Source organism: Schistocerca nitens, unplaced genomic scaffold (genome assembly GCF_023898315.1).
Source record: "Schistocerca nitens isolate TAMUIC-IGC-003100 unplaced genomic scaffold, iqSchNite1.1 HiC_scaffold_375, whole genome shotgun sequence".
Taxonomy (NCBI): domain Eukaryota; kingdom Metazoa; phylum Arthropoda; class Insecta; order Orthoptera; family Acrididae; genus Schistocerca; species Schistocerca nitens.
In genome coordinates this window covers 489,259-515,428 of record NW_026045909.1, presented here as the reverse complement: position 1 = coordinate 515,428, position 26,170 = coordinate 489,259, and the positions used below count along the sequence as shown (strand labels likewise).

The 26,170-nt window shown below is 40.0% G+C and overlaps 1 protein-coding gene across 1 annotated transcript in view; it reads right to left on the bottom strand.

Annotated features, from left to right (window-relative positions):
* Positions 1 to 886: 886 nt before the first annotated feature.
* LOC126229551 (cytochrome b-c1 complex subunit 2, mitochondrial-like) overlaps positions 887 to 26,170 on the bottom strand; it is a 50,939-nt gene continuing 25,655 nt past the window's right edge. The window contains exons 6-8 of the mRNA XM_049942315.1: positions 23,270 to 23,492; positions 8,932 to 9,153; positions 887 to 1,083 (exon numbers count right to left, since the gene is read on the bottom strand). Coding sequence (XP_049798272.1) covers positions 997 to 1,083; positions 8,932 to 9,153; positions 23,270 to 23,492 — 532 coding nt within the window. The 3' untranslated portion in view covers positions 887 to 996. The remainder of the gene's footprint in view (positions 1,084 to 8,931; positions 9,154 to 23,269; positions 23,493 to 26,170) is intronic.

Below are 26,170 nucleotides of genomic sequence, written 5' to 3'. Positions count from 1 at the left end.
ATCTGTGTGGCTTGTTTTGGAAAATAGTAATTACTATTTCATTACATGGAATGACAAGTCGCAGGTAGTTCACACTTAACTGTTCAAAACCTAAGAATTTGTTTAGCACACCTTCTCGAATTTATTAAGTATGTGTCAGATCACATTAGCAGGGATCAGATTTTCCAAAATACACTGTTCTCCTCATATCTTTGTGTATTTTGCAATATCTTTATGATATTCTTTCACTGCAGTTAGTCTCAGCCCCTCCCCAAAAATATGAAGTTAAATTAGATAATTTAAAGCATAAGAAATGAAAAAAATGAATTAATACATTAATTTATAAAACTTGAGATTGATATTTTACGCAAACAAATGAGAAATGTATTAAGATGTTTCAAAATGACAGAAGAGGGTACGTGGCATGAAAGAAAAAATAAGAGAGATGAAAGTGCAAAAATAATGAGTGAGAGGAAGGCATAGGGTACAAAAATTCAACCAAGGGAAGGGAAAATTTTCAAGATATGTATATCTTTCCTTTAAGATCTCAATTTCTTGAAGTCATTCATATTGGTATTACTGAAATACACAATTTCTCACCAATCTTACATTTCTCACCAATCTTACATTTCTCACCAATCTTACATTTCTCACCAATCTTACATTTCTCACCAATCTTACATTTCTCACCAATCTTACATTCACTGTTCACATGGTTCTTCTAAGTGTTAAATGAAGCTTAAAATAGCTATTCTCAACATGCAGATGGAAATTACAATGTATTTTCTCATTAGTTTCCTATTGTTGTGAAAATTTATCTACTACATTTGGTGAAAGTTGGAAATAGAAGGATCAGAAGGACAAAGACAAAGTTGATGGCACAGCATTCTTACATGCCACACGAACCTTTTTCAGTGAATAATTTACTTACATGGTGGAACTGGATGGGTGTACACATTTATCGTATCTACATTTTCTGTACATAGAATTACACAGAGATATAAATTACACAATAATTTACTTCAACTCATCAACATATGGAACACAATGCAGCTGACCAACAGCACCCATAGACAACTTGCCATTTGCAATTTTCTTCGCAACCTGGAAAGAAAAAAAATGTTGTGTAATTGTAGGAATACAATACGGCTAACTACTTACCAACTACTTTCCAGTTGAAGCATGGACAGTGAGATATGTGATTAATAAACAGATTATTTTAGAACTAGAACATTGTGTGTCACTAAACAGTTTGCGTACGAGCAGTTTCACTCAACACCACAAATCACAGCACTATCAGATACATGCATGTGCCATGAAACTGTAATAACCACATATACCCAACAATGTAAGTACAGTAAAACTGTACTTTCAAACTACAACAAATAAACAGAATAAAATTCTTTCAGGAATATAAAATAGAGAATAAAAAGTATACACAACAACTAACATAAAATAGAAGACAACAGTTCCTCTAGTACTTTCTTATGGTATTACCCTCTAAAATTTAAAGATAAAAAGTGATGAGACAGATGGTTCAGAAGTAACGATACCATGCAGTACACAGAAAATGGAGGATTCAATCATATTATTCATCTGCAGAACTGGTTGCTTCAAAAACTTTGTGTTCTGAAACACAGTAAAATAACTATTCAATCAGCCAAGCAAATACCTGAAGGGAACATGTTGAAGCACAGTTTTTCTTTATTTTCTGAGTTGGAAGAGTGTCATTCTATTGAATAAAGTAAAAGTCACTGTTACTATTTCATTTCTGTGCAGCTTTATCTTCAGTGTTTGTGGGAATGAGATGGGAGTCAACAATGTGAGAGACACTGCATAGTTAAACTGGACTTCTAGTTTCTGCATGGCAACTACAGTGATGTAATCGAAGAAATTACCCCGCGAGCATGCACTTCTGCTACTATGGCATGCAGGTGAGCATGCTCAATGCCAACGTTAAGTACTGTAGAATTGTGTGTAGAATCTAATAAATTAAACATCTCGGAGGCGTTCAAATTCTAGACACATTCATACTGAATATAACTAGAGGTGGGGAGGGAGGGAGGGAGGGAGAGGAGAGAGAGAGAGAGAGAGAGAGAGAGAGAGAGAGAGAGAGAGAGTTGGCACTCTAACACTGCTCAGTTACAGCCACACCACATGCTCACATGCTTTGACTGACAATGCTGGAGGCAGTCCTCTTGTGTGTTAAATTTCTGGTTCTGCCGCTTTCTTGAAAAATTTACTCAGAAACAAGGTACAGTGTTGATGTTCTATGTGTAACTCCAGGAGTGGTTCTATAATGTCACCCTTAATTACACTAACTAGAGATCTGCAATCATATGGGCACTGACACAAAACACACAACAAACTGATCAGCTACATCAGGAAATGCATGTAATAAGTGGAATCCTCAGAACGGTTCTCCAGGCTGCCATTTCATTCCAGGCTGTTAATCTGCATCTCCCTACCATTAACCTTCCCATATGAACATTACTATATTAGGTTGGTATTACACCATCATATTTCTTTGTCAAAGTTGATATATCAAATATTTTCGTCAAATAAATTTGATAGTGCAATACAGAACTTTGTCAGATCTCACCTTTCGCCACAGAAATATGATCAAATCTAGGATTTCACTTTAGATTTGATCACGAAAGTCATTCGTCTTCTGTTCAGTGTGAAATGTGATCGCTTGGAGTGCTGGCATCGCTACAGCTATCTGATGCCTGTAGTGGGTTTGTAAACATGGCTGCAAAGTTTAGTTGATGTGATCCTTCGACTCTTTATAATAACCCTGCCTCGACAGGGTGGAGGAGTGAGCAAGGGACACAATGCATGCTATTAATCATGTGCTGGTGGGTTATGCTGCAGTTGACTTCAAAGCCACCACACAACTGCAGCCATCAACCTCTAAATTGGGAAACACCAAGGCAGCTTTTCAGCGAGCCGGAATAGAGAATGACACATATTAAAATAAAATAAAAAATTCTTAGTCCTCCATTCTAGTTAGTCTATGTTTGAACTCTGGATGCCACAAGTTAAAAAGTACTTCATCTCTTTCATACTTTTCATTAATTTTGAAGTAGTTCAAACACTAATTCTGTTAATTAAATTATTCAAAAATAAAAATTGTTCTTAATATCCACCTAGTGCACTAAACATTTATCTTCAGATATTCCTTCTTCAGTGCTTTATAAATCACTTCGCACATTTGTGGAATTATTTTGGTTAATGTGCACTGTGGTATTCAAGTTCCGCGTAGTAAATTACAGTAGCTCTCTCCCATAGCAAGAAATCAGTGTTATAGTGAACCTGTCTTCCGCACACACAGCATTACTCAGGTGAGTATTCTGCTTTGTAATATTTTACTGAGAAAATACTGAAATGCACATTCTTCCATTTGTGAGTAATTTATAAAAGACTTGACGTCCCACACTTGCAGCACTTGTAGCAAATTTTGATGACTGCTTTTATTATCTTGACGTTCAACCAAGTAAGTTTCCTTTCTTTCCGCCATTGCTCTTTCACATGCATACACAATGCAATCGTGGTACACATAATAACCAGTTATTGTTGTCCACCATCCTGAACTTTGACAAAAAAATATGATGACAGTGTAATACCCCTTTTTAGTGTCACGTCAAATATCTTCGTCAACAAAATTTTACAAATATTTGATCATATTTCTTTGTCAAAGATAGTGTAATACTGCCCTTACTATGGTACAAAAAATACACATTCCAGATGCCTGGCATACAATAATATGCACATTCTTAGAAGAATAGCAATGAGGTCACTGATGGGAACAAATGAAATAGAAGAAGAAATAATAATAATAATAACCATTATCATCATCATATGCATTACAACAAGAGAGTGATTTTATGTATTTAACCAAAAAATACATGTTGTCGTTGTTGCGGTCTTCAGTCCTGAGACTGGTTTGATGCAGCTCTCCATGCTACTCTATCCTGTGCAAGCTTCTTCATCTCCCAGTACCTACTGCAACCTACATCCTTCTGAATCTGCTTAGTGTATTCATCTCTTGGTCTCCCCCTACGATTTTTACCCTCCACGCTGCCCTCCAATACTAAATTGGTGATCCCTTGATGCCTCAGAACATGTCCTACCAACCGATCCCTTCTTCTGGTCAAGTTGTGCCACAAACTCCTCTTCTCCCCAATCCTATTCAGTACCTCCTCATTAGTTATGTGATCTACCCATCTAATCTTCAGCATTCTTCTGTAGCACCACATTTCGAAAGCTTCTATTCTCTTCTTGTCCAAACTATTTATCGTCCATGTTTCACTTCCATACATACATAAGTTCTACTATTTACAGTATCAAAACATCGAATAGCCCACACAACACACGAATGTTGGGGAGTCAGACAAATGGAGTGCCTCGTCTGATTCTTCATGTAGGCTCTTCATACTGCCAGGGAAATGTCTGTCAGAACACTCATTTACAATGTGGCTCATTTTCTGAATATCACCACAGTTAAACATAGTGAATGTTGTATTTGCATATAACTTCTCCAGTCCATCATTCACCAAGTTGTACTCACACCTCCCTAGGATGACGTAAGCCTGGAACTGAAACAGTTGAGTTGTCAATAAATTCATGGTTCTGTGTTCTCACTGTTTGTCACTCATTCCATTCAGTGGCCAAGCTGAACCCAGCAGTATTTGGAATCATTCACATGCTGGTCTTCTGTATTTGAGGTGTTTCTCAGGAAGCGACAGTAAATCTTCAAGAAAAGGCATTGATTCATTTTTAGAAACTTACTGACAAAGATTTCAATCAAAGTGAGCTGGACAGATGTTCGATAGTACCGATGGCCAGCACATGATAATACTGATGGCCAGCACATAAATATCGATCTAATTGTGCCACTAATGGTCTCATAGCTGCATTCAAGTTAATGTCAACTTTCTTCATGCGTGATGTGAAGCAAACAAATTGGTGCACAATAGTTTGTGGTGAAGTACATCAACACAGCAGATGCTCTGCGGAGGGGATGGGAAAGGGGAGGGGGGCGAGGGGGAGCTAGAAGCTACTCATAAGTGGTGGGATTGACAAAATATCAGTCAAAATGGACCTCACTTCAGGTCATGGTTTTAGGAAGTCATAATCCTGTCAAAGTAGTTGATTAATACAAGGTGGTTATAATTAAACTTTCACCACCTGAGCCAGTGTAGATCGAAAACTATTTACCTTATGGGTATCCAACTTCAGAGGAATGGTGTTCTGACTGCGTGCAGCAGGATTTGAATTGTTGGTAGTGTTAGTGACATTACCTGCTGTTAGGTGCTGGTACTGGAAGGCAACTTACTGTTGAAACGCAAGAATCAGTGTGCATTACAGCTGCAGACAGTCAACATGCAGACATAACATGAGCAGGGCTTTACTCGTAAAGTTGTTTTTATCACAACAACAGCAATAGTGCTCCTGCTCTTCAAGAGCAACGCCACATTCAAGGAAAAAGAAGAGATCCCCTTTCCTCACCAGGGTTGAGTAACATGATTTGGAAATTCAAATTAGCTGGAGATTTTGGAACTGGTCCTGCGAGAAGCTAATAGTCAATTGCGCTACAAACTGTTGCAGTTATTGTTTCCATAGCTGAGAATGCTGGACGCAATGTGCTATCTTCGAGCAGAGAAAGAGCTGTCACAACAGCTGAACATTACATGATCCACCATTCAAAAATTGCTGCGAACAATCTAGTACAGTTCCAAGCCGTCATGGATGCAGACAGCCATCATACTGAGCAACATTTGTGGCCTGGAATGTACACATGGTATGCAATTAGCACACGTTAACCTTTCATGTGGAAATTAAAATACATTTCTTTCAATGGTTTATTCATTATTTCTCATCCACTTGTCCTTACAAATGTTTCCACCAAGTTTCCCTGTCCTACAATCCCTCTCAAGTAGTGGAAGTTTAGTTATAACCATGCTGTACATTCAAGACCACGACAGTACTGAAAAAATACTAATCACAGAGGAGTTACTTATGCAAATTCGTCACAAATTGGTATTCACACAGGGATCAACATAAATTGCAAAATTGTAAACTTTGGCAGCCTATGTATGAATGTGTGATGCTGCAGCACAATTTCACCATGCAGATGGCAAGGCTAGTTAACAGTGGGCATGTTGATACTAAGAGCATAAAGCCTTTGGGAATTTCATTCCGTGTACTCAGTTGTATAGTAACTATGCCTCACAGGCAGGCACATGAATAATATATGCAAATATCAGCATTTGAGAGAGGACATGAAGTGGAGCTCCATGAAGCTGGTTGGAGTAATTGGTGAATCATTTAACATTTGAATTGGAGCAATGCCACTATTTGACTATGTTGGCAGGAATGTGTGAACCATAGCCAAACAGAGCATCAAGAAGGTGACAGTCGACCTAGAGATAGATGACAGAATATGAGGACCAAGCAATCTTCAGAGAGGCACTCAGAGCCCTTAATTATTCATCACCACCACCCCGACATGCAACTGGTTTTTCAGCGATCACACTTTGACAGGCGGCTCACAGAAAGGGTCTAACCTCACTGCGCCCCTGTTGCAAATTACCACTGACTGTACACCAACAAGCCCATTTTGCACAGGTGTCTGGCGCATTTGGCATAAAATCTCACTGACTGGAGAATTGTCTTGTGATGAGTCCCGCTGGGAACTGAGCCCCGCTGACCAGCAAATATATATCTGGAGACACTATGGACAGTGGTGAGATACCAACCTGTGTCACTGCCTTATGGCCCGACAATCAGGAGTGATTGTCTGAGGCTCCATTTCATTTCATAGCAGGACCCCTTTGGTTGTCATCTGCAAAACCCCCACATCACAGCAGTATGTCGATGACCTCATTTTGTTGACATGGCAAGCTATCCTGGCCTTACATTTCAGCAACATAATGCCCCGTCCACACATGAGATTTTCTACTGTTTGTCTTCATGCTTGCCAAACCCTACCTTCATCAGCAAGTTGCCAGACCTCTCAAAAATTCAACTGAGAATGTCTGGGGCATTATGAACAGTGGCCTCCAGCCAGCTCATGATTTTGATGAACCAGATGTCAATTGGGCAGAATTTGGCACAATATCCCTCAGAAGGGCATCCAACAACTCTTGTCAAACAATGTCAAGCTGAATAATTGCTTGCATTAGGGCCAGAGGTGGACCAACACATTACTGACTTGCTCAATTTGTGAAGCTTTTTCTCTTGAAAAAAATCATCCAGTTTTTCTGAAGCTGTACTCATTTGTTTGCCTGTGCATTACATCACATCGACCAAATTCTGTCCCATTCAGGTAAGTTCTTCATGATGTATTGCTTTTATCTCACAGCGTATATTAAAAAAACTTCAACATGCAGTAAACAACTTCAAACAATACACTGTCTACTTGACAAGTGTACCTCAAATACATCTGCAACAATCAGAGTCACATTTCACAGCAGATCCTACTAATTTCGTTTGTTCTGCGACATTTTTATGCACTGTCACTGCAGTCTTCTTCCATGGAGGCTGGCCCAACTCCGAGGCAAGGGTCCACAGCTTTGATGGACCATTAAGAACAGCAAGTGTGGCCAAACACAAGTTGCCACCACATCATCCTGTCTAGTAGCAATTCTGTTTCCATTGCCTTTCAGTTAACATGCACAAACGTGGAAACCTCACACTCAACAGACGTGTTCCACCTTCCGATCTAAGTTAAATAAATTTTCTTCATTTGTTGGTCCTAAATACATTGTGCAAAAACTTTAACAAAGTGATTGTTATACTACACTGTCAAAATTTGAGTACTGCTGTTAGTAGATTTAATGCGAGCGCAAGTGTGTGGCTGAAACCTTAGCAAGGATGAGTTCAACATCAAGGAAAGTGGCATGAGATATGCACCATGTGAAATTTTATTATGACAATGCATTTAGAGATTCCAAAAATTTCAACAGGACCGTCTCACTTTGAGTCCACATGGAAAAGATATCATCACTGTATCTAAACAAAATCAGGAGCAGAAAGCTTATAGATCCCATGAAAGCCTCATGCCAGCAATCCATGAAGGGGTTCACACAGGAAGGAGCCATCCTGGTATCTACGCCACCCGATCTGTTTGTTTGTCTGACCCTCAAAGGTCTACTATCTATAACAAACTTAGCTTTCTGCTCTTACTATTTCATGCTGTCTTTTCTGGAATCTCTGTGTTGTTTGTTACCATATCTTCCACATTTAAGTTCTCAGGTTTTCAAATCACGTCCAGTGCACACATTAACAGTCAGCCTTTCCTTCTCAGCCCGTCCAGTACATCTTCCCTGACCTGTGGTGCACAATTCTTCCCATTTCCTAAACCTCATCAGTCCTCTTCCTTCATGTCTCTCTCCCTTTCCCTTCAACCCTTCTGCCAGAAGGAGCTTGGGCATTTCCAGATGTTGTGTATGTTTTCCCCTGCCGCTAATTTGTGAGTAGATTTTTTTTATCAATCCATATTATATTTTCGAACACACTCTCTTTGTTGATTTATTGAAATGTTAGACACACAAACGGTTTTATATGCTAGCTGAAGCTGGTAAAAACTGGGAATCAGTCAATGAAATACAACTATCAATTCAGTAGCTCCCATCAGCCACATAACAGAGAGTCTCGTTAAAGTGCATGTACAGTAATGAAATGTGTTATATTTGCAACTTGACTGTCGGTAAAAACTGTATCACAAGTTGCAGCATGAAGACAGGAAATGCTATGGGGGAAAGGAGGGGGGAGAGGGGGTGCTGGGTGAAATGCAACTTTCAGATCAAATGCTGAAAATGTTTTTAGCGAAATCAACACGTATTTTCCTTACATCTACTAACAAGTCTCAGGACTGATCTCAAAATTGTGCGATGGCAGATAGTACACTGCAGAAGAGTTTTCTTTCTTATCAACTAGCCTACTTACAGCTGTAACATCGGCAGGCGAGATGCTGTCTATGGTGGCAGCCAGCTGCTGGCCGGTGTGCACATCCCCCCTGAGTAGAGCCTGATAGCCAATGCTCTCCAGCAAGTTATCTCCGCTCTCCTCACTCATCAGGACAGCAGCTTTCAACTGCTTCTTCGCACGGTTCACGTCATCTGCAGAAACGTTTCCTCCTCGGAGTGTCTGGACAGCTGCTTTTACAACCTGGTCAGAAGAAAGATTTTGCAGAAAAATTGGAAAATCTTGATCTTAGATCAATTACTGTAACATAGTAATAAAGCCAGCCGAAGTGGCCGAGCGGTCCTAGGCGCTACAGTCTGGAACCGCGTGACTGCTACGGTCGCAGGTTCGAATCCTGCCTTGGGCATGGATGTGTGTGATGTCCTTAGGTTAGTTAGGTTTAAGTAGTTCTAAGTCTAGGGGACTGATGACCTCAGAAGTTAAGTCCCATAGTGATCAGAGCCATTTGAACCATTAATAAAGTCACGCCAAACTTTAAAAATATAACTAGTAACATTAACAAAGAAGAAATATAGCAAAACTTGTTCACTCAACTACTTAATGTGTAAAGGAGCTGCATAATTTATCTGCAACTCATTCTGACATTTCAAAGATATTTCATTGATCTTACTTTGTTTAAATTCTACTGGACCCCTTTGACAGGGGCACAATAGTTTATGACATTCTAGAAGTTTTTAAGATGAAAAGAACCATAACAATAAAATTTTGAAATACAAAATTTTAGAACCTAAGTAACTACAAAATCATTATGATAATGATTAATTAAAATAAGTTTTTCTATGAGATGCATTTACTCAATTGGTAAGGTATCAACAGTGCTAAATGAACTGTGCCTTTTAACCTTTTGATGACAGAAACAATACACACCAATTATCAATAAAGCAAAACAGCATAATACATTATACAACAGTGGCTGTGAAAGACAGGCAACTAAATCAAACATTATTATTATTATTATTATGATAATGATGACGATAAAAATTTATCCCTCAATTACATAATGGAGATTGGGCAAAAAGAAACTCTTCCTAAAATTAAAATTGGAACAAAATCTTCATTAAGAACAAAATGCCTGGGGTTTGTGAGTAATTTAGCTCTCAGCTTAGCAGAACTTTGTGCCCTCATCACCACCCTCCAAAAAAATTACCTTAAAAATTGAATTACAAGGATTCTTCAAGTAAACAGAGAGCATGCCCATGGAACCATGAGTACAAGTCTTCATAAACAATCAAAAAATTACCATTGTTCCACAGTTTAAACATCTTTGAGAAATCATCAAATACAACTTAAATGAGAAAGGAAGATGTATAAATAGAGCCAACAAAATGAGTTTCATATCAGCGCACACTCCGCTGCAGAGTGAAAATCTCATTCTGGAAAATGATAAATGCTCAATTTCTAACTTGGTCAAGTATAATAAGAAATACTTGTCAACAGACACTAAGGTCCAACATTACAGAAGTGTGACTCTCCCAGAAGCCACTTATGCTTGCAAAGTCCAGTCCCAATTCACAAATTAAAGAACTGATCAATTCCTCAAAACTGAACAACCCTCAGAGCTTGCATAAATCAAAAAATACCATGTTGAAGGCACCTGGAAAAGTCCCCCTCCCCAGAGAAACCACTGAGATAGTGTGTCAACTACCCTCACAATGAAGAAGAATATAACTCTTATTTCCCCCAAAACTGGATCAATTTAAACCAAATTTGGTACACACAACGCTTACTGCCTGGAAAGAAGTACTGTGGGGTAAGTTAACATCTAGCTCTCATAGGAGTGTGGGTGGTAAAGGGCTGGTAGCACCTGACATCTACGCTGCCCTGCACAACTGGCATGCTGTGTGGGTAGTATTGGAACGTGTTTCAGGGCTTATATGTGCAGATGGGCACAGCTGAGCAGAAAGAGAGGGAAGCAGGAGGGAGGAGATGGACAGTAAGAGTGGGGGAGGGGGGGGCAGGAGAATGAGGAGAGATGGAGGGAGGGCAGATGCAGATGCAGAGGCAGGGGGGGAGGGAGGGAGAGAAAGAAAGAAAGAAAGAAAGAAAGAAAGAAAGAAAGAAAGAGAGAGAAGGAGGAGGAGGAGGGGGGCAGGAGGTGATGGACAGAGAGAGAGTGGGAGGAGGATATGGAAAACAGAAGGTATGGAGGAGACATGGTCGGATGCCTATGGAACTTCTTACATGCACACATTGGCAAGTATGTAAATGTTAGAGTGTTTCAATTTTCTGTAACAGGTAAAAGGGTCACAGAGACATCTAGCATTGTTCCAGCCCCAATAGAGTATGGAAGGGGTGCACTCTGTGTCAGATTTTGAGTGATCACTGAAGGACATGGAGCTGTCATGTACTCTTGAAAGGCAGCATTATCAGCATCTGACAGCATTATCAGCCTCTGTCAGAGTTTAAAATGGGTCTCATGGTGCATTGCCACTTGGTCAGGTTGTCAAATTCTGCAGTACCTGGATCTATGAGGCTGTGGTCCAATGTTCAAATGCATGGGGATATGGAGGCAGGTACACACTGACTGACCACATCCAAGCTCTGTGACTGCCATATGAGACAAGTAATGGACTACCCACATTATTCTGCATCAAACCGCACCACTACTCAGAGACTAGCAGCAACCAGACTAAGGAATTACCGACACATAGTTATGCTGCTTTTAACCTCATAAAAGGAACAACAGCATTTCTAGTAGTGCTGTGATTGGGAAGCATGGACTGCTGATGAATGGTGTTACATTGTGTTTTGCATGTGTGCATTACGATGGATGAACGTCATCGGCAAGTATGAAGTGAGCAGAAGAAAGGTCCCATTCCTACATTATTTTGGACAGGCACAGTGGTGTTACAACAGGGAGCATGGTGTGGGGAGCAATTGGCTACAATTTCAGATCACAGCTGATACTGATTCAGAGAACTCTCATGGCACAACAGTGCATCACATACATCCTCATGGGTTACCCCTCATGTGACTGTATTGGGGTGGCATTCTTCAACAGGACAATGTTCCCCCACGACATGTGCCTCTATGAACTGTCTATGTGATGTTGAAGTACTCCCACAGCCAATAAGACCCAAGATCTGTCCGCGATAGCATGTGTGGGACCAGCTCACATGGCAACTCTGTCCCAGGGACGTATTGAAGATATCGAAGACCAATTACAACAATTGTGGGCAACATTGCTTCAGGAGAGGGTACAACAGCTTTATGGCAAGCTTAGTTCACCCACTGTCTATGGGTAGCACCTTTAACTAGTAATAAAATCCTGGCCCGCCCGGTTGGCTGTGCGGTCTAACGCACGGCTTTCCGGGTGGGAAGGAGCGCCTGGTCCCTGGCACAAATCCGCCCGGTGGTGAACCGGCAAGTCTGTGGATGGTTTTTAGGCAGTTTTCCATCTGTCTCAAGTGAATGCGGGCTAGTTCCCCTTATTTCGCCTCAGTTACACTATGTCGGCGATTGCTGCGCAAACAAGTTCTCCATGTACACCACCATTACTCTACCACACAAACATAGGGGGTTACACTCGTCTGGTGTGAGACGTCCCCTGGGGGGTCCACCGGGGGCCGAACCACACAATAACCCTGGGTTCGGTGTGGGGCGGCGGAGGGGTGAAGTGGACTGGGTAGTCGTCGTGGGGTTGTGGACCACTGCGGCTGCGGCGGGGAGGGAGCCTCTCCATCGTTTCTAGGTCCCCGGTTAAAATACAATACAATACAATAAAATCCTGTGTCCCGTGTTAGTACCTACCCACTGCTTAAATTTTCAATTAAAAAATCATCAGCACTGGTGGCCACGGACTTGTGAATAAGAAGTCACCCCGCTCTGCCAATGGCCTTGTCACAGAGGGTGGAGGAGTTGATGCAGGTCCAGGGCACTCTCTCGCCCTTGGCATGAGAAACTGCCCCTAAAAGGTGTAATCATCTTCAATGATCAACAGCATGAGGATGCAGAAGGCAATGGAAACCACTGCATTAAAAAAAAGTTCATCCACAGGACATGTCGTCTGTAATTGAAAAAGTATCATGATGATATCATCATTGGCAAAAGGTTCCAGATTAGTCCCCCATTCAGATCTCTGGGAGGGAACTGCCAAAGGGGCAATGACAATGAGTAAAAGACTGAATAGCCGACAACGGGATAACATTCTACAAGTTGTAACTTGGACTGCCAGATGTTTGAAAGAAATAGGAAAGGTAGGAAATCTGAAAATGGAAATGCAAGACTCAATCTAGATCAGAAAATTGTATACCGTATTTACTCGAATCTAAGCCGCACTTTTTTTCCGGTTTTTGTAATCCAAAAAACTGCCTGCGGCTTATAATCGAGTGCAAAGTAAGAGGAAGTTCTGAAAAATGTTGGTAGGTGCCGCCACAACTAACTTCTGCCGTCGAATATATGTAGCGCTACACAGGAATGCTTTGCAGGCACAAAGATAAATACTGGCGCCAAAACCTCTGCGTCAGTAAATATATTTAAAAAAAGGTGGAAGATGAGCTTTTTTTCTCCACCCCGAGTTTTGACCACTGCATTTTCATACATTATCCAAAGAGGTAAATACAAATTCCGTACTGTTCACCTTCGAATGTAGCAGCATTTCAATTTACTACTAAAATTCGACTGGCAGGACTGTTTGGGATGTTTGTCAATATGGCCCACTCTACGTTCTGAATTTTTTCTCTTCACCATAAGAATAATACGAATATAAAAATTTTGCCATGTATTCTTTCATGTTTGCTGCTGTCTCATTTAAATCTTGTCTGCCTAATAAACTACGAAACTAGTGTGAGACAACAGCAAACGCGGAAGAATATACATATCATGTCATGTCATGTTTATATTCGTATTATTCTTATGCCTAACAGTGATGCAGTCAGAAATGAAGCACGGCAATTGACTAGATTTTTAAATCTAAGATGACTAATTTCTGTGCAGAATGTAATGTACTAAAGAGGCGTCTGCAAAGATTTTCAAACGGAGAAACATTTTAGCTAAAGTCTCATTCAGAACATCTTCTATCATACGCAGTCTATTATTTGGTTCTTGTTGATCATTATCAAAGAAAGCAGCAGTGTAAGTAACAACAAATAGCAGTCTCTTGCCATTGTTTCGCTAATGAGACGATTCCGGCGACAGGCCGTAAACACTCATTATCAGAATGCGACAAACAATGCATGACACAGTACAGTAATGAAGTTTCAGCTTATAGTGACGTAAACACCTATAACAAAGAGAATTGCACTTATCAGATCAAAGAAAAATAAGCAATTGATTCAAACCTGACAAGCATGTGAAAAAGGAAGGGTACCCGTATAAATACGGACAAAGCGCCTGAAGCATAGCAATGGCTACCTGGTAAAGCTTAACTGCTAAGCTTACAACTCGAACCAAACTACAGTAGCTGTATCGTCATTCATTCGACCTAAATTGTGTCTCATATTACAATGGACCAACTTTGTTTCTATTTGGAGGCGCGGCCTAAAACTCTTCTCCCCCCCTTGAATTTCGAGTCTCAAATTTCAGGTGCGGCTTAGATTCGGGAAATTTATTTATTTTTCCCTTGATTTCGAGTCTGATTTTTCAGGTGCGGCTTAGATTAGAGTAAATACGGTAACCAGAACAGGAAAGTACGGCAGAATGTGTACTACTGTGAACAGTTCACTGATATGGTTGTCATCAGATTCAACTGCCAACCAGTACCAACAACGGAAGTTCAGGTATAAATGCCAACATTGAAAGCAGAAGATGAAGAGGTGGAGATAGATACATAGATAAACAGATAGAACATTTGAGGATACTGAACAGGTAATTCAGCATGTAAAGGGAGATGAAAATCTAGTCATTGTGGGCATTGGGATGCGGTTGTAGGGAAAGTATTAGAAAAAAAGAGTACAGGTTAATATAGGATTGTCTGTAGGAATGGGAGAGGAGAAAGTCTAACTGAGTTCTGAACTAAATTTTAGATGGTAATAGTGAATACTCTGCTCAAGAATCAGAAGAGGATGAAGTATACTTGGAAAATACCAGGCAACATGGGGGCAATCCAACTGTATTACATCATGTCAGACAGAGATTCTGAAATCAGGTATTAGATTGTAAGGGTAGACAAGATTCCGTCAGAATTTCAAAAATCGTTGGGGAAGTGGCAACCACATGACTAGTCAAGTTTGTGTGTAGAATCTGAGACTGCCAACGTACCATCAGACTTCTGGAAAAACTTAGAATATTATACAAAAGAATGTAAAAGAAAATTGAGGATCTGTTAGATCGTGATCAGTTTAGATTTAGAAGAGGAAAAGGCACCAGAGAGGCAGTTCTGATGTGATGTCATGCTTAATATTGGAAGCAATATCATCATCATCATTTAAGACTGATTATGCCTTTCAGCGTTCAGTCTGGAGCATAGCCCCCCTTATAAAATTCCTCCATGATCCCCTATTCAGTGCTAACATTGGTGCCTCTTCTGATGTTAAACCTATTACTTCAAAATCATTCTTAACCGAATCCAGGTACCTTCTCCTTGGTCTGCCCCGACTCCTCCTACCCTCTACTGCTGAACCCATGAGTCTCTTGGGTAACATTGCTTCTCCCATGTGTGTAACATGACCCCACTATCTAAGCCTGTTCGCCCTGACTGCTACATCTATAGAGTTCATTCCCAGTTTTTCTTTGATTTCCTCATTGTGGACACCTTCCTGCCATTTTTCCCATCTACTAGTACTTGCAATCATCCTAGCTACTTTCATATACCGTAACCTCAACCTTGTTGATAAGGTAACCTGAATCCACCCAGCTTTCGCTCCCATACAACAAAGTTGGTCGAAAGATTGAACGGTGCACAGATAACTTAGTCTTGGTACTGACTTCCTTCTTGCAGAAGAGAGTAGATCGTAGCTGAGCGCTCACTGCATTAGCCTTGCTACACCTCGCTTCCAGTTCTTTCACTATGTTGCCATCCTGTGAGAATATGCATCCTAAGTACTTGAAACTGTCCACCTGTTCTAACTTTGTTCCTCCTATTTGGCACTCAATCCGTTTATATTTCTTTCCCACTGACATTACGTTCGTTTTGGAGATGCTAATCTTCATACCATAGTCCTTACATTTCTGATCTAGCTCTGAAATATTACTTTGCAAACTTTCAATCGAATCTGCCATCACAACTAAGTCATCCGCATATGCAAGACTGCTTATTTTGTATTCACATATCTTAATCTCACCCAGCCAGTCTATTGTTTTCAACATATGATCCATAAATAATATGAACAACAGTGGAGACAGGTTGCAGCCTTGTCTTACCCCTGAAACTACTCTGAGCCATGAACTCAATTTACCGTCAACTCAAACTGCTGCCTGACTATCCATGTAAAGACCTTTAATTGCTTGCAAAAGTTTGCCTCCTATTCCATAATCTCGTAGAACAGACAATAACTTCCTCCTAGGATCCCGGTCCTATGCCTTTTCTAGATCTATAAAGCATAGATACAATTCCCTGTTCCACTCATAACACTTCTCCATTATTTGCCGTAAGCTAAAGATCTGGTCCTGACAGCCTCTAAGAGGCCTAAACCCACACTGATTTTCATCCAATTGGTCCTCAACTAATACTCGCACTTTCCTTTCAACAATACCTGAGAAGATTTTACCCACAACGCTGATTAAAGAGATGCCTCTGTAGTTGTTACAATCTTTTCTGTTTCCATGTTTAAAGATTGGTGTGATTACTGCTTTTGTCCAGTCTGATGGAACCTGTCCCGACTCCCAGGCCACCTGTGTAGCCATTTAAGACCTGACATTCCACTGTATTTGATGAGTTCCGACTTAATTTCATCCACCCCAGCTGCTTTACTGCACTGCAATCTATTGACCATTTTCTCCACTTCCTCAAATGTGATCCTATTTCCATCATCATTCCTATCCCATTCTACCTTGAAATCTGAAACATTACTGATCGTATTTTCACCTACATTGAGCAACTCTTCAAAATATTCCCTCCACCTGCCCAAGGCATCCACAGGATTCACCAGCAGTTTTCCTGACCTGTCCAAAATACTTGTCATTTCCTTCTTACCTCCCTTTCGAAGACTGCTAATTACACTCCAGAATGGTTTCCCAGCAGCTTGACCCATAGTCTCCAACCTGTTTCCAAAGTCTTCCCAAGATTTCTTCTTGGATGCTGCAATTATCTGTTTGGCTTTGTTTCTTTCTTCAACATAACTTTCTCTGTTTACCCGAGTTCTAGTATGTAGCCATTTTTGATACGCCTTCTTTTTCCTTTTACAGGCTGCCTTGACTGTGTCATTCCACCAAGCTGTTTGCTTCATCCCACTTTTACACACTACTGTTCCAAGACATTCTTTAGTCACTTCTAGTACTGCGTCCCTGTACCTTGCCCATTCCTTTTCCAATGACTGTAATTGACTACATTCAACTAACTGGTACCTTTCTGAGATCGCTGTTGTGTACTTGTGCCTTATTTCCTTATCCTGAAGTTTCTCCACTCTTATCCTCCTACATATGGACCTGACCTCCTGCACTTTCGGCCTCACAATCCCAATTTCACTGCAGATTAAATAATGATCAGTGTCATAAAAGAATCCCCTGAATACACGTGTGTCCCTCACAGCCTTCCTGATTTCCTGATCTGTTATTATATAGTCAATGACAGATCTGGTTCCCCTGCCTTCCCAAGTATACCGGTGAATGTTCTTATGTTTAAAAAAGGAGTTTGTGATTACTAAGCCCATACTGGCACAGAAATCCAAGAGTTGTTTCCCCGTTCCTGTTGGCCTCCATATCCTCTCCAAATTTACCCATAACCTTTTCATACCCTTCTGTTCAATTTCCAATCCTGGCGTTAAAATCACCCATGAGCAGAACACTGTCCTTGTCCTTTACTCTAACAACTACATCACTGAGTGCCTCATAAAAACTATCCATCTTATCTTGATCTGTCCCTTCACAATGCGAATATACTGACAATCCTAATTTTCTTGCTAGACACTGTCAGATCTATCCACATCAGTCATTCGTTTACATACCTTATTGCAACTACGCTGGGTTCCATTTCTTTCCTGATGTAAAGCCCTACACCCCATTGTGCTATTCCTGCTTTGACTCCTGACAGGTAGACCTTGTATTCTCCCACTTCCTCTTCTTTCTCACCCCTTATCCAAATGTCACTAACAGCTAAAACGTCCACCCCATCTTACTTGCAGCCTCTGCCAGCTCTACCTTCTTCCCAGAATAGCCCCCATAGATATTAATAGCTCCCCATCTCATTACCATTTGTTTGCCAAGTCATATCTTAGGAGTCCCTGGTTTGTCAGTTAGAGGTGGGACTCCGTCACCTCCAAAGGTCCGAGGCATTTTGCTCTGATTGTTGCCAGTATCGTATTTAAAGTACCAGGGAAGCGGGTTGCTAGCCCTACTTGCCCCAAGTCCCATTGGGTTTTACCCCTAACGGCTGAGGGACTAACCGGCGGATTTGGTAGTCTTTGCCGTATGAGCACAACGGTGACCATGACTCAGAATATGTCCGAGATGCCCATCCTTATTCCAAAGTAACTGGTATCCTGACTGTCGGGGCCACTTACTTGGCCACTCATACGATGCCCGTGGTTCATGAACTCTGACATGACTACAGGAACCCACACCATGAACCACAATATAGAAGAAGGGAAAAATAAAAATAAAAAAAAATCACAGTATGTTCATTGGATATGTCAACCTGGAAAAGGTGTTCAATAATGTAAAATGGTGCATGGTGTCTGAAATTTTGAGAAACATGCCGGTAAGCTATAGGGAAAGACATGCAATATACAACATGTATGAAAAACAAGAAGGAACAATAAGATTGAAAGGCCAAGAATGAAGTGCCCACTTATTTCCAAGATTGTTTATACTAAGCTGCAGAAATTTCACTGGGAAGCCCTTACATATCCTCTTTACACTTCCAATCTCTTCCCAAGCTATATCCACATTTTTGATGCCCTGAAGAAAGACATTTGTGGCCGTCAATTTGCTTCGCACTAAGAGGTGCATGACTGGATACAGTCTTGGTTCTGTAGTCGACCGCAAATGTTTTTTCATGAAGGCATTGACTGTCTTTCCTCTCAGTGGGATAAATGCATTAACAGTTACAGCAATTACTTTTGAAATAATGAGCAGTTTACTAACTATTGTCTCATTTTCATTTGACTCCCTTTTTATCACCACATGCCCTCTCAACGTGTGAAGTTTCATTTTCTTTCCTCCTTCCCTTTTGGGTACTTCTTTGTCAGGCAGTGTAGTTGGCATATTAGTAACTTTTCAAGCAGTTATCACTGTGAAAAGTGTGTATAAAGAAGTGATCCAATAAACAAATCTATTTTATAAATCACAATAATGGTCAAGCAAGTGAGAATTCCGTGCATATCTAAACAATTATTAAATACTTAAACTGCTGAAAAAAATCTTGTCACATTTCTATAATGGTTGCAATGATAAAATCTCCTGGAGTAGACATTACTTTTCAGACTCTAAGCATACAGGATTGTCAAAAAGCTTGGAGTTAAGATAAAAAAAACTGAAATGTTGCACCGTTTCCAAGTTAATTAGTATTGAGGTTAGCCTTCAGGTCACTACATGTGCAAATTCAAGCAGTCTACCAGATATACTTAATGCCAGCTGCTCTCATAGCAAAGATGATAGCGCAAGACATTGCTCAGCTTTTGGCTCAGGTTCAATCCTTACTACCATCCCATATCCAATTTTTATATCAGACTCTTGATTGGTTTTAGGAAACCAAACCAAGATCATGTTTAGTGATGGTGCCTCTAGCACGCCACTTCAGTTTGCGAGCACAACTTGAGTAACTTCAACGCCAATTAAACCAATGGCTTATACAGCTGGCTCACAGCCAGTCACAAGTTACAAGTCCATTATTACATTGTCAGCTGTGAGAATGGCCGAGCAGCTACAGCTTCTTTTTAGTGTTTCTTCTTCTCTGTTAATAGATGGCGTGACGGGATATCGTAGGATATCTGAGAAATCAATCTATTTAGTGTGTGTAACACACTATTTCCTTCGATATTTTGTGACTTATAAGCAGTTTTTTCACATTTTGTTACGTTTAACCCCCCCCCCCCCCTCCACCAATCCCATCTAGGAAAAACCCTCCAGAAATTCTGTTGTGTGCAAAGCAAGGAAGAAGAAAAGTGATACATGGTTTGAGTGTTAGAAATGTCTAGTGGCGTTGCACATGTGTATTTTTTTGGGTATGCTACACCAACCTCTAAAACAGTATTATCTTCACTTCTCATCCTTCCAATAAATGGTAAGGAGAGATCTATGAAGAAATCCTATCAAAAAAAACTATATAATTCTGATTGAAATAGTAAATGTATGGTCAACTATGGAGAAAAATATTAATAAGTCATTGGGTTCATTCTGAAAGGGGGGCAATGTACCTAATTCTTTTTCTTAACAGTTATTTCCCTGCAACACCCTTGCAAGCCTTTATGACAGTTTCTGACCACCAAGTACAGTATTGCAATGTGCGCCTCTCTTTTGTATCACTATGAACATACAGTAGTTACTTGGCAGATTTTTCCACCCTAAGATAAATGTCTCCTTTTTTTCTGTTGATAAGACTAAAGGTAACCACTGGCTGGTCATAACAGGTCACAGCGATACAAAAGGCTACTGCGACTGTGTAAAATGAACATATACTACCACTTAATCTTCATGGACAGTACATAATTTTTTTTCCAACATGTGTGTCGTCTAAGCATTCTGAACAACATTTTGTTTACATCTACATCCTCCATAGCTTCAAGTTTGAAACTTGTCACTCTTACAGTCCCGATTCATTGTATGTCCACAATTGACACTTTCCCACTGCCAAAATTTTCTGTTACCTAGATGACTTTAACCCGGTAGCCATGGACCATACGACTGTTGTGGAGGTTTCATTCACTGACAATATTTTAACTGCATATACCAGGGGTGTCCGACCCACAACCCGCATGCGGGTGAAACAAAGTATCAATGCGGCCCAAGAAAAGAGCATCTATCACACGATCGGTAAAAATATAAGTAAACGAATGAATTTCAATGACATTTCTTTTAAATAAAAGATTGATAAATTGATACAGTCAGGAAAACATCTTTTATTTTATGGCCAAACTTGATGTTATTTTTTGCTGAACACACTATATTTTTTCCAAACGTGATGTAATTTTTGCCAAATTCACTGTTATTTTTGGCAAATTCATTGTTATTTTGGCAAATTCAGTGCTATTTTTCACCAAAGTCAGTGCTATTTATCTTAGCCTTGAGAAAATTAGAATTCCAAATGTAATTTTAACACTTGATGTAATTTTAACATTTGATAACCATCAGTTACGAATATGGAAAAATTAAAAATTTTGTGATATTTTGTAAAAAGTGCGATTTCATGCTATTTCAATAAAAACTGCTAATTTTGCATTACCCCCTCAGCGATTATTGTTAACGTTATGTAAATTATGTGCAACCTAAAAACACCTGTCTTCTTCCCAATGTGACGCAGATAAGCTAAAATATTGGATACACCTGGTACAGACCCATAACGAAAGTAAACCTCCAAAGTTCTGACACCAAAAACACAGTCTTTTTCTAAAGCTCAAGCCACTATCACTTATGATGATATTGGATTCACCCATGGCCAACTGCACATGCTTAACAAGAGTACTTACATTTAGACAGCAGCCACACTTCCCACATGGTAAGTTCCCTGCCTTGCAGCCTTAACATCCAGACTAGCCTACCTGTTTGGATGCTGGTACTTATATAAATACATCACATCTCATCTCTGGTAACATTGCTAGCAATTATCCTGCCAGCAAAGATAACCAACACATTACTCAAACCAAAAACAACTATGGATTGTTTTCTCATTACCCCCTATTGTCCTGGCTAGAATATATTACGCAACTTCTTCTCCAGGGCTACCTTTTCTGAAAATGTTTCCTTAGTTTATACTTCCCTATCTTTGTGACTTCCCCAGCTGTGACTTGGCTACACTTTCTTGCATAACTACCTGCATCAGACTTATTCTGTCAAAGGGAGAGCAATCTGTGGAAAAAAGTACTGGCATGTAAGTCAACTTTATTGAAACTATTGTCCACCATTTACATTGGCATAACAACCATCACGTTATCAGTCTGGATGAATGGATACAAACCGAGAGCTTACACTCGGAATGCACACTATCCTGTAGTGAAGTACTCCTTGAAACAATATCTGTACCCTTGATCTTGTTTTATCATGTCTCATCCCTATACACCCCCCCCCCCCCCAACAACAACAACCACCACCACCACCACCACCACCACAGTTGCTCCTCAGAATATCACAAACAGGAAATTTCTCAACACCACGTATTTGGTTCTTGCCACTATCCTGCCCTCAACTTACAATATTCTTTCTAGTCTCATTTTCCTTTCGTTTCTTTCATTTTACTACATTTTTTTCTGCTCTGTAGTATTTTTCCCTCCATTTTTTGATCATTCAGGACATATATCCACTTGCATAGTGCCATCTCTATATTTTCTATGTTCTCTGCTGCATAGATCTCATCTGCTACAATAAACAATTTTCCCACTTTCAAACTGTCCCATAAGCTTCTCTTGATCCAAGTTTTTAGTGATCCCTACACTTTACCAGTATCTTTACCCCTTCAACCTTTTCTCTCTTCTTCCAACAGAAGCTCATGGTACAGAAAGTAAACAAGTACATATAAGTTTTCATCTATTATTGCTTACTCAGTAGATGTTATATCTACCTTATGTAGAAAGATCTTCCAGTTCACTAGTCACTTTCATATACTTTAGTCTTATCATAATGTAGCATTTCAAACCTAAAGAACAAAGAATCTTTCGCTACATAGCTGTATGTTGTTTTGAAAATACCTGACAGATTAAAATTGTTTGCCAGACCAAGATTTGAAGCCAGTTTTTCGTGGGCAATGAATATTCTTACTGACTGAGTTATGCATGCATGAATCTTTCTCCACAATGTCCTTCCTTTGAGGAATGCTAGTAAAGTAGGGTATGCAGGAGAGCTTCTATGAAGTCTGAGGAGTAGAGAGACACTGGCAACATGAAAAGTTGTGAGGGCAGATCCCAAATCATGTCTGGATAGCCTAGTCAGAGAGAGTATTACCCATCAAAGTTTTAATAGAAATTAATGTAGGATGACTAACCTATGAAAGTGCAAAAGTGATCAGTATCACAAGTAAATAAAATAATCACCAGACACTAAAACAGAAACTTACCACACCAATGACATTTGCTGGAGCAGATGCTATGAATCCAAAGAGTCCAGAATCAGTGAATGAAACATTCAGTGCGTTGACAGCAAATGGGTCACTACCTGCTGCAGAGGCAGCAGCTTTCTGCAGTAGAGATCCTGAAGGATTTCCCCACTTTACAGAGGGGCCCACTCCTAATGCATACTGTAGCACAGAAGCTGCCAGCACCTGCTTTGAGTCTTTTAAACTGGAAAAGTAATCCAAGAGAGACACAATATAGCAATTTATTCCATTTCTAACAAAAAATGTCAAAATTAATAATAATATTAATAATTTTCCTGCCTCTTAACTCTAGAAACTGACAATCCCTGGTTTCAAGTAAACAAGGGAAATACTGGACAATCACACGCTATCATTATTTGGGAGAGAAAGGCTGGCATTATCCCAGTTGGTAACCAGTCCACCTGTCAAGAGACAGCAACCAGGCACTCAAATTTTGGGGGACCCAGGCAAACATAAATGCTGAGACAGTCACAGTTCTCTGGTAAACTTCCATCTAGAATTCACAAATATATTGTGCACCTTCAGCATCAACACACTAACTCAATCCTCAAAATTGCACACCCTAGCTAACCTGACAAGAACTCCACACACTAGCCCTCCAAGAAACATGATTCACCAATGACACTATAGACTAGTGGCTCCCAACAGGTGGTCCATGGACCCCCAGAGGACCGCAAGCTATGCCCGAAGGATCCCCAAGATGCTATTAGAATAAAAAATATATTAAATATATTACAAATTATAACAAATTTTTTGTTTTGGCCACTTCCTGCATTAGTGAATGCTAACTTCTGCATTTAGTGTCTTCCTAGAGACAACTGACACTAGCACACTCTAGTGTTAAACTACAATTAGATAGAGGCAAATAGTTCTGCTGTATGCCGTTAGACTGCGCGTGCTGTCTCTTTGCAGCTGACAACTGACAGTCACTTTACACAGAAACTCACATTTCAGACGACAATCGGCCATTGTTAATTTACTGCCAGTGCTTTCACAGACCGTGTTGTTTGCATATTCAATATTCTGTATTAAAACAATAGTGTTTGTAAAGCATTGTTTTTCGCGGAAGCTACAGTTCGTGTGGTTAAAAATGGATCGTCGGTTAAAAAGTGGTTCGTTAAAACAGGAAAGGCCTACAGATGAAGAGGAAGATAATGCATTTGATGTTCAAGCAAGTAAGTCAGTGACTCTCGAACCGAAGTTGTCAGTGTCCATCGAACCTAAATCGTCGGTGTCCCTTGAACCTAACCCTTCCCAGATCAGTGTTAAGCTTACTGGAAAAATTAGAAAATATAACTCTGATTACATGTACATCGGTTTTACGTTCACTGGACCTGAGCAACAGCCTAAACCTCAATGTGTAATTTGCTATGAAAGCCTTTCGAATGAATGTATGAAATCAGCAAAACTCCGGCGCCATCTTGAAACAAAGCACTCAGAGTTCAAAAGCAAGTCTCTAGATTTTTTCAAAAACAAATTAGGAGAGCTGAAAACATCTCGTAAAACAATTACCAAACACTGTGGTGCAAATGTAAATGCAACCCTTGCATCTTACGAGGTGGCTCAGCTTGTTGCTAAATGTGGGAAAAACCACACAACTGCTGAGGAACTTATACTGTCATCAGCAAAAATACTTTGCAAGAGAATGTTAGGCGATGCAGCTGCTAAGGTATTACAGGAACTGTCTCGCTCTCAAATAATACTGTTCAAAGGCGAATTACTGATATGGCAGTTAACATCAAAGAAACATTGCTGGCTAGACTTTTACATGAGTGACATGTACACTCTACAATTGGATGAAAGCACAGACATATCAAAAAAAGCTACAATGTTGGTTTTCGCACAATTCTTATGGGAGGACCAAGTGTTTGAAGATTTTCTTTTTCATGTGAACTACTGCATACAACAGCAGACGATATTTTTACTGCATTAAATAATTATCTCAATGAACAAAATGTCACCAGGAAAAGATGTGTAGGCATGTCGACGGATGGAGCAAAGTCAACGGCTGGCTAAAAAAACAGGACTTCTAGCTCGTGTCAAAGCAGTAGTCACTGAGGTGAAATGGACTCACTGTTGTATCCATCGTGAAGCCTTAGTAGCCAAAAGATTGCCTGAACCTTCGAAAAAGATACTTAACGAAGTAGTTCAAATCATCAAATACATTAAAACTCAACATCTGCAATCCAGATTATTTTCTTCATTGTGTAAAGAGATTGGCAGTGAGCATGAGCAACTTCTTATTCACACAGAAGTAAGATGACTTTCTCGAGGTAGGATTTTGTCAAGATCTTTCGAACTTAGAGACAAAGTTCGTGTCTTCCTTCTTGACACAAAGTATGCAGATTTTCTCACTAACTTCTCTTGGCTTTGCTCAGTTGCATACTTAGCTGATGTGTTTGAATACTCGAATGTGTTAAACTTGAGTTTACAAGGAAAAAATGTAGACATGTTCAAAGTTGAGAATAAGATCAGTGTTATGGTCAAAAAGTGTCAGATCTGGGCATCAAGGACAGAAAACGAGTCACTAACTAACTTTTCTACTTTAAAACAATTCTTGGAGTCATCAGAGATCTCTGCCTGACCAGATCAAGATCAATGTAGCCAAGCATCTATGCAGCCTAGCCACCACTTTTAGAGAGTATTTCCCTGAACCTGATCCTGACGACAGATGGATTCGAAATCCCTTTAGCTGTGAAGAAACAGGCAAAATCCAAGGCCTCACAGAAGAAGAGCAAGATCAACTTGTGGATCTGTCCAGCTGTGGTACAATGATAAACATTTTCATCGGTGATAAAATTACACACTTCTGGGCATCAGCACGCAAGGACTACAAGAAACTCGGAGATACAGCAATGAAAA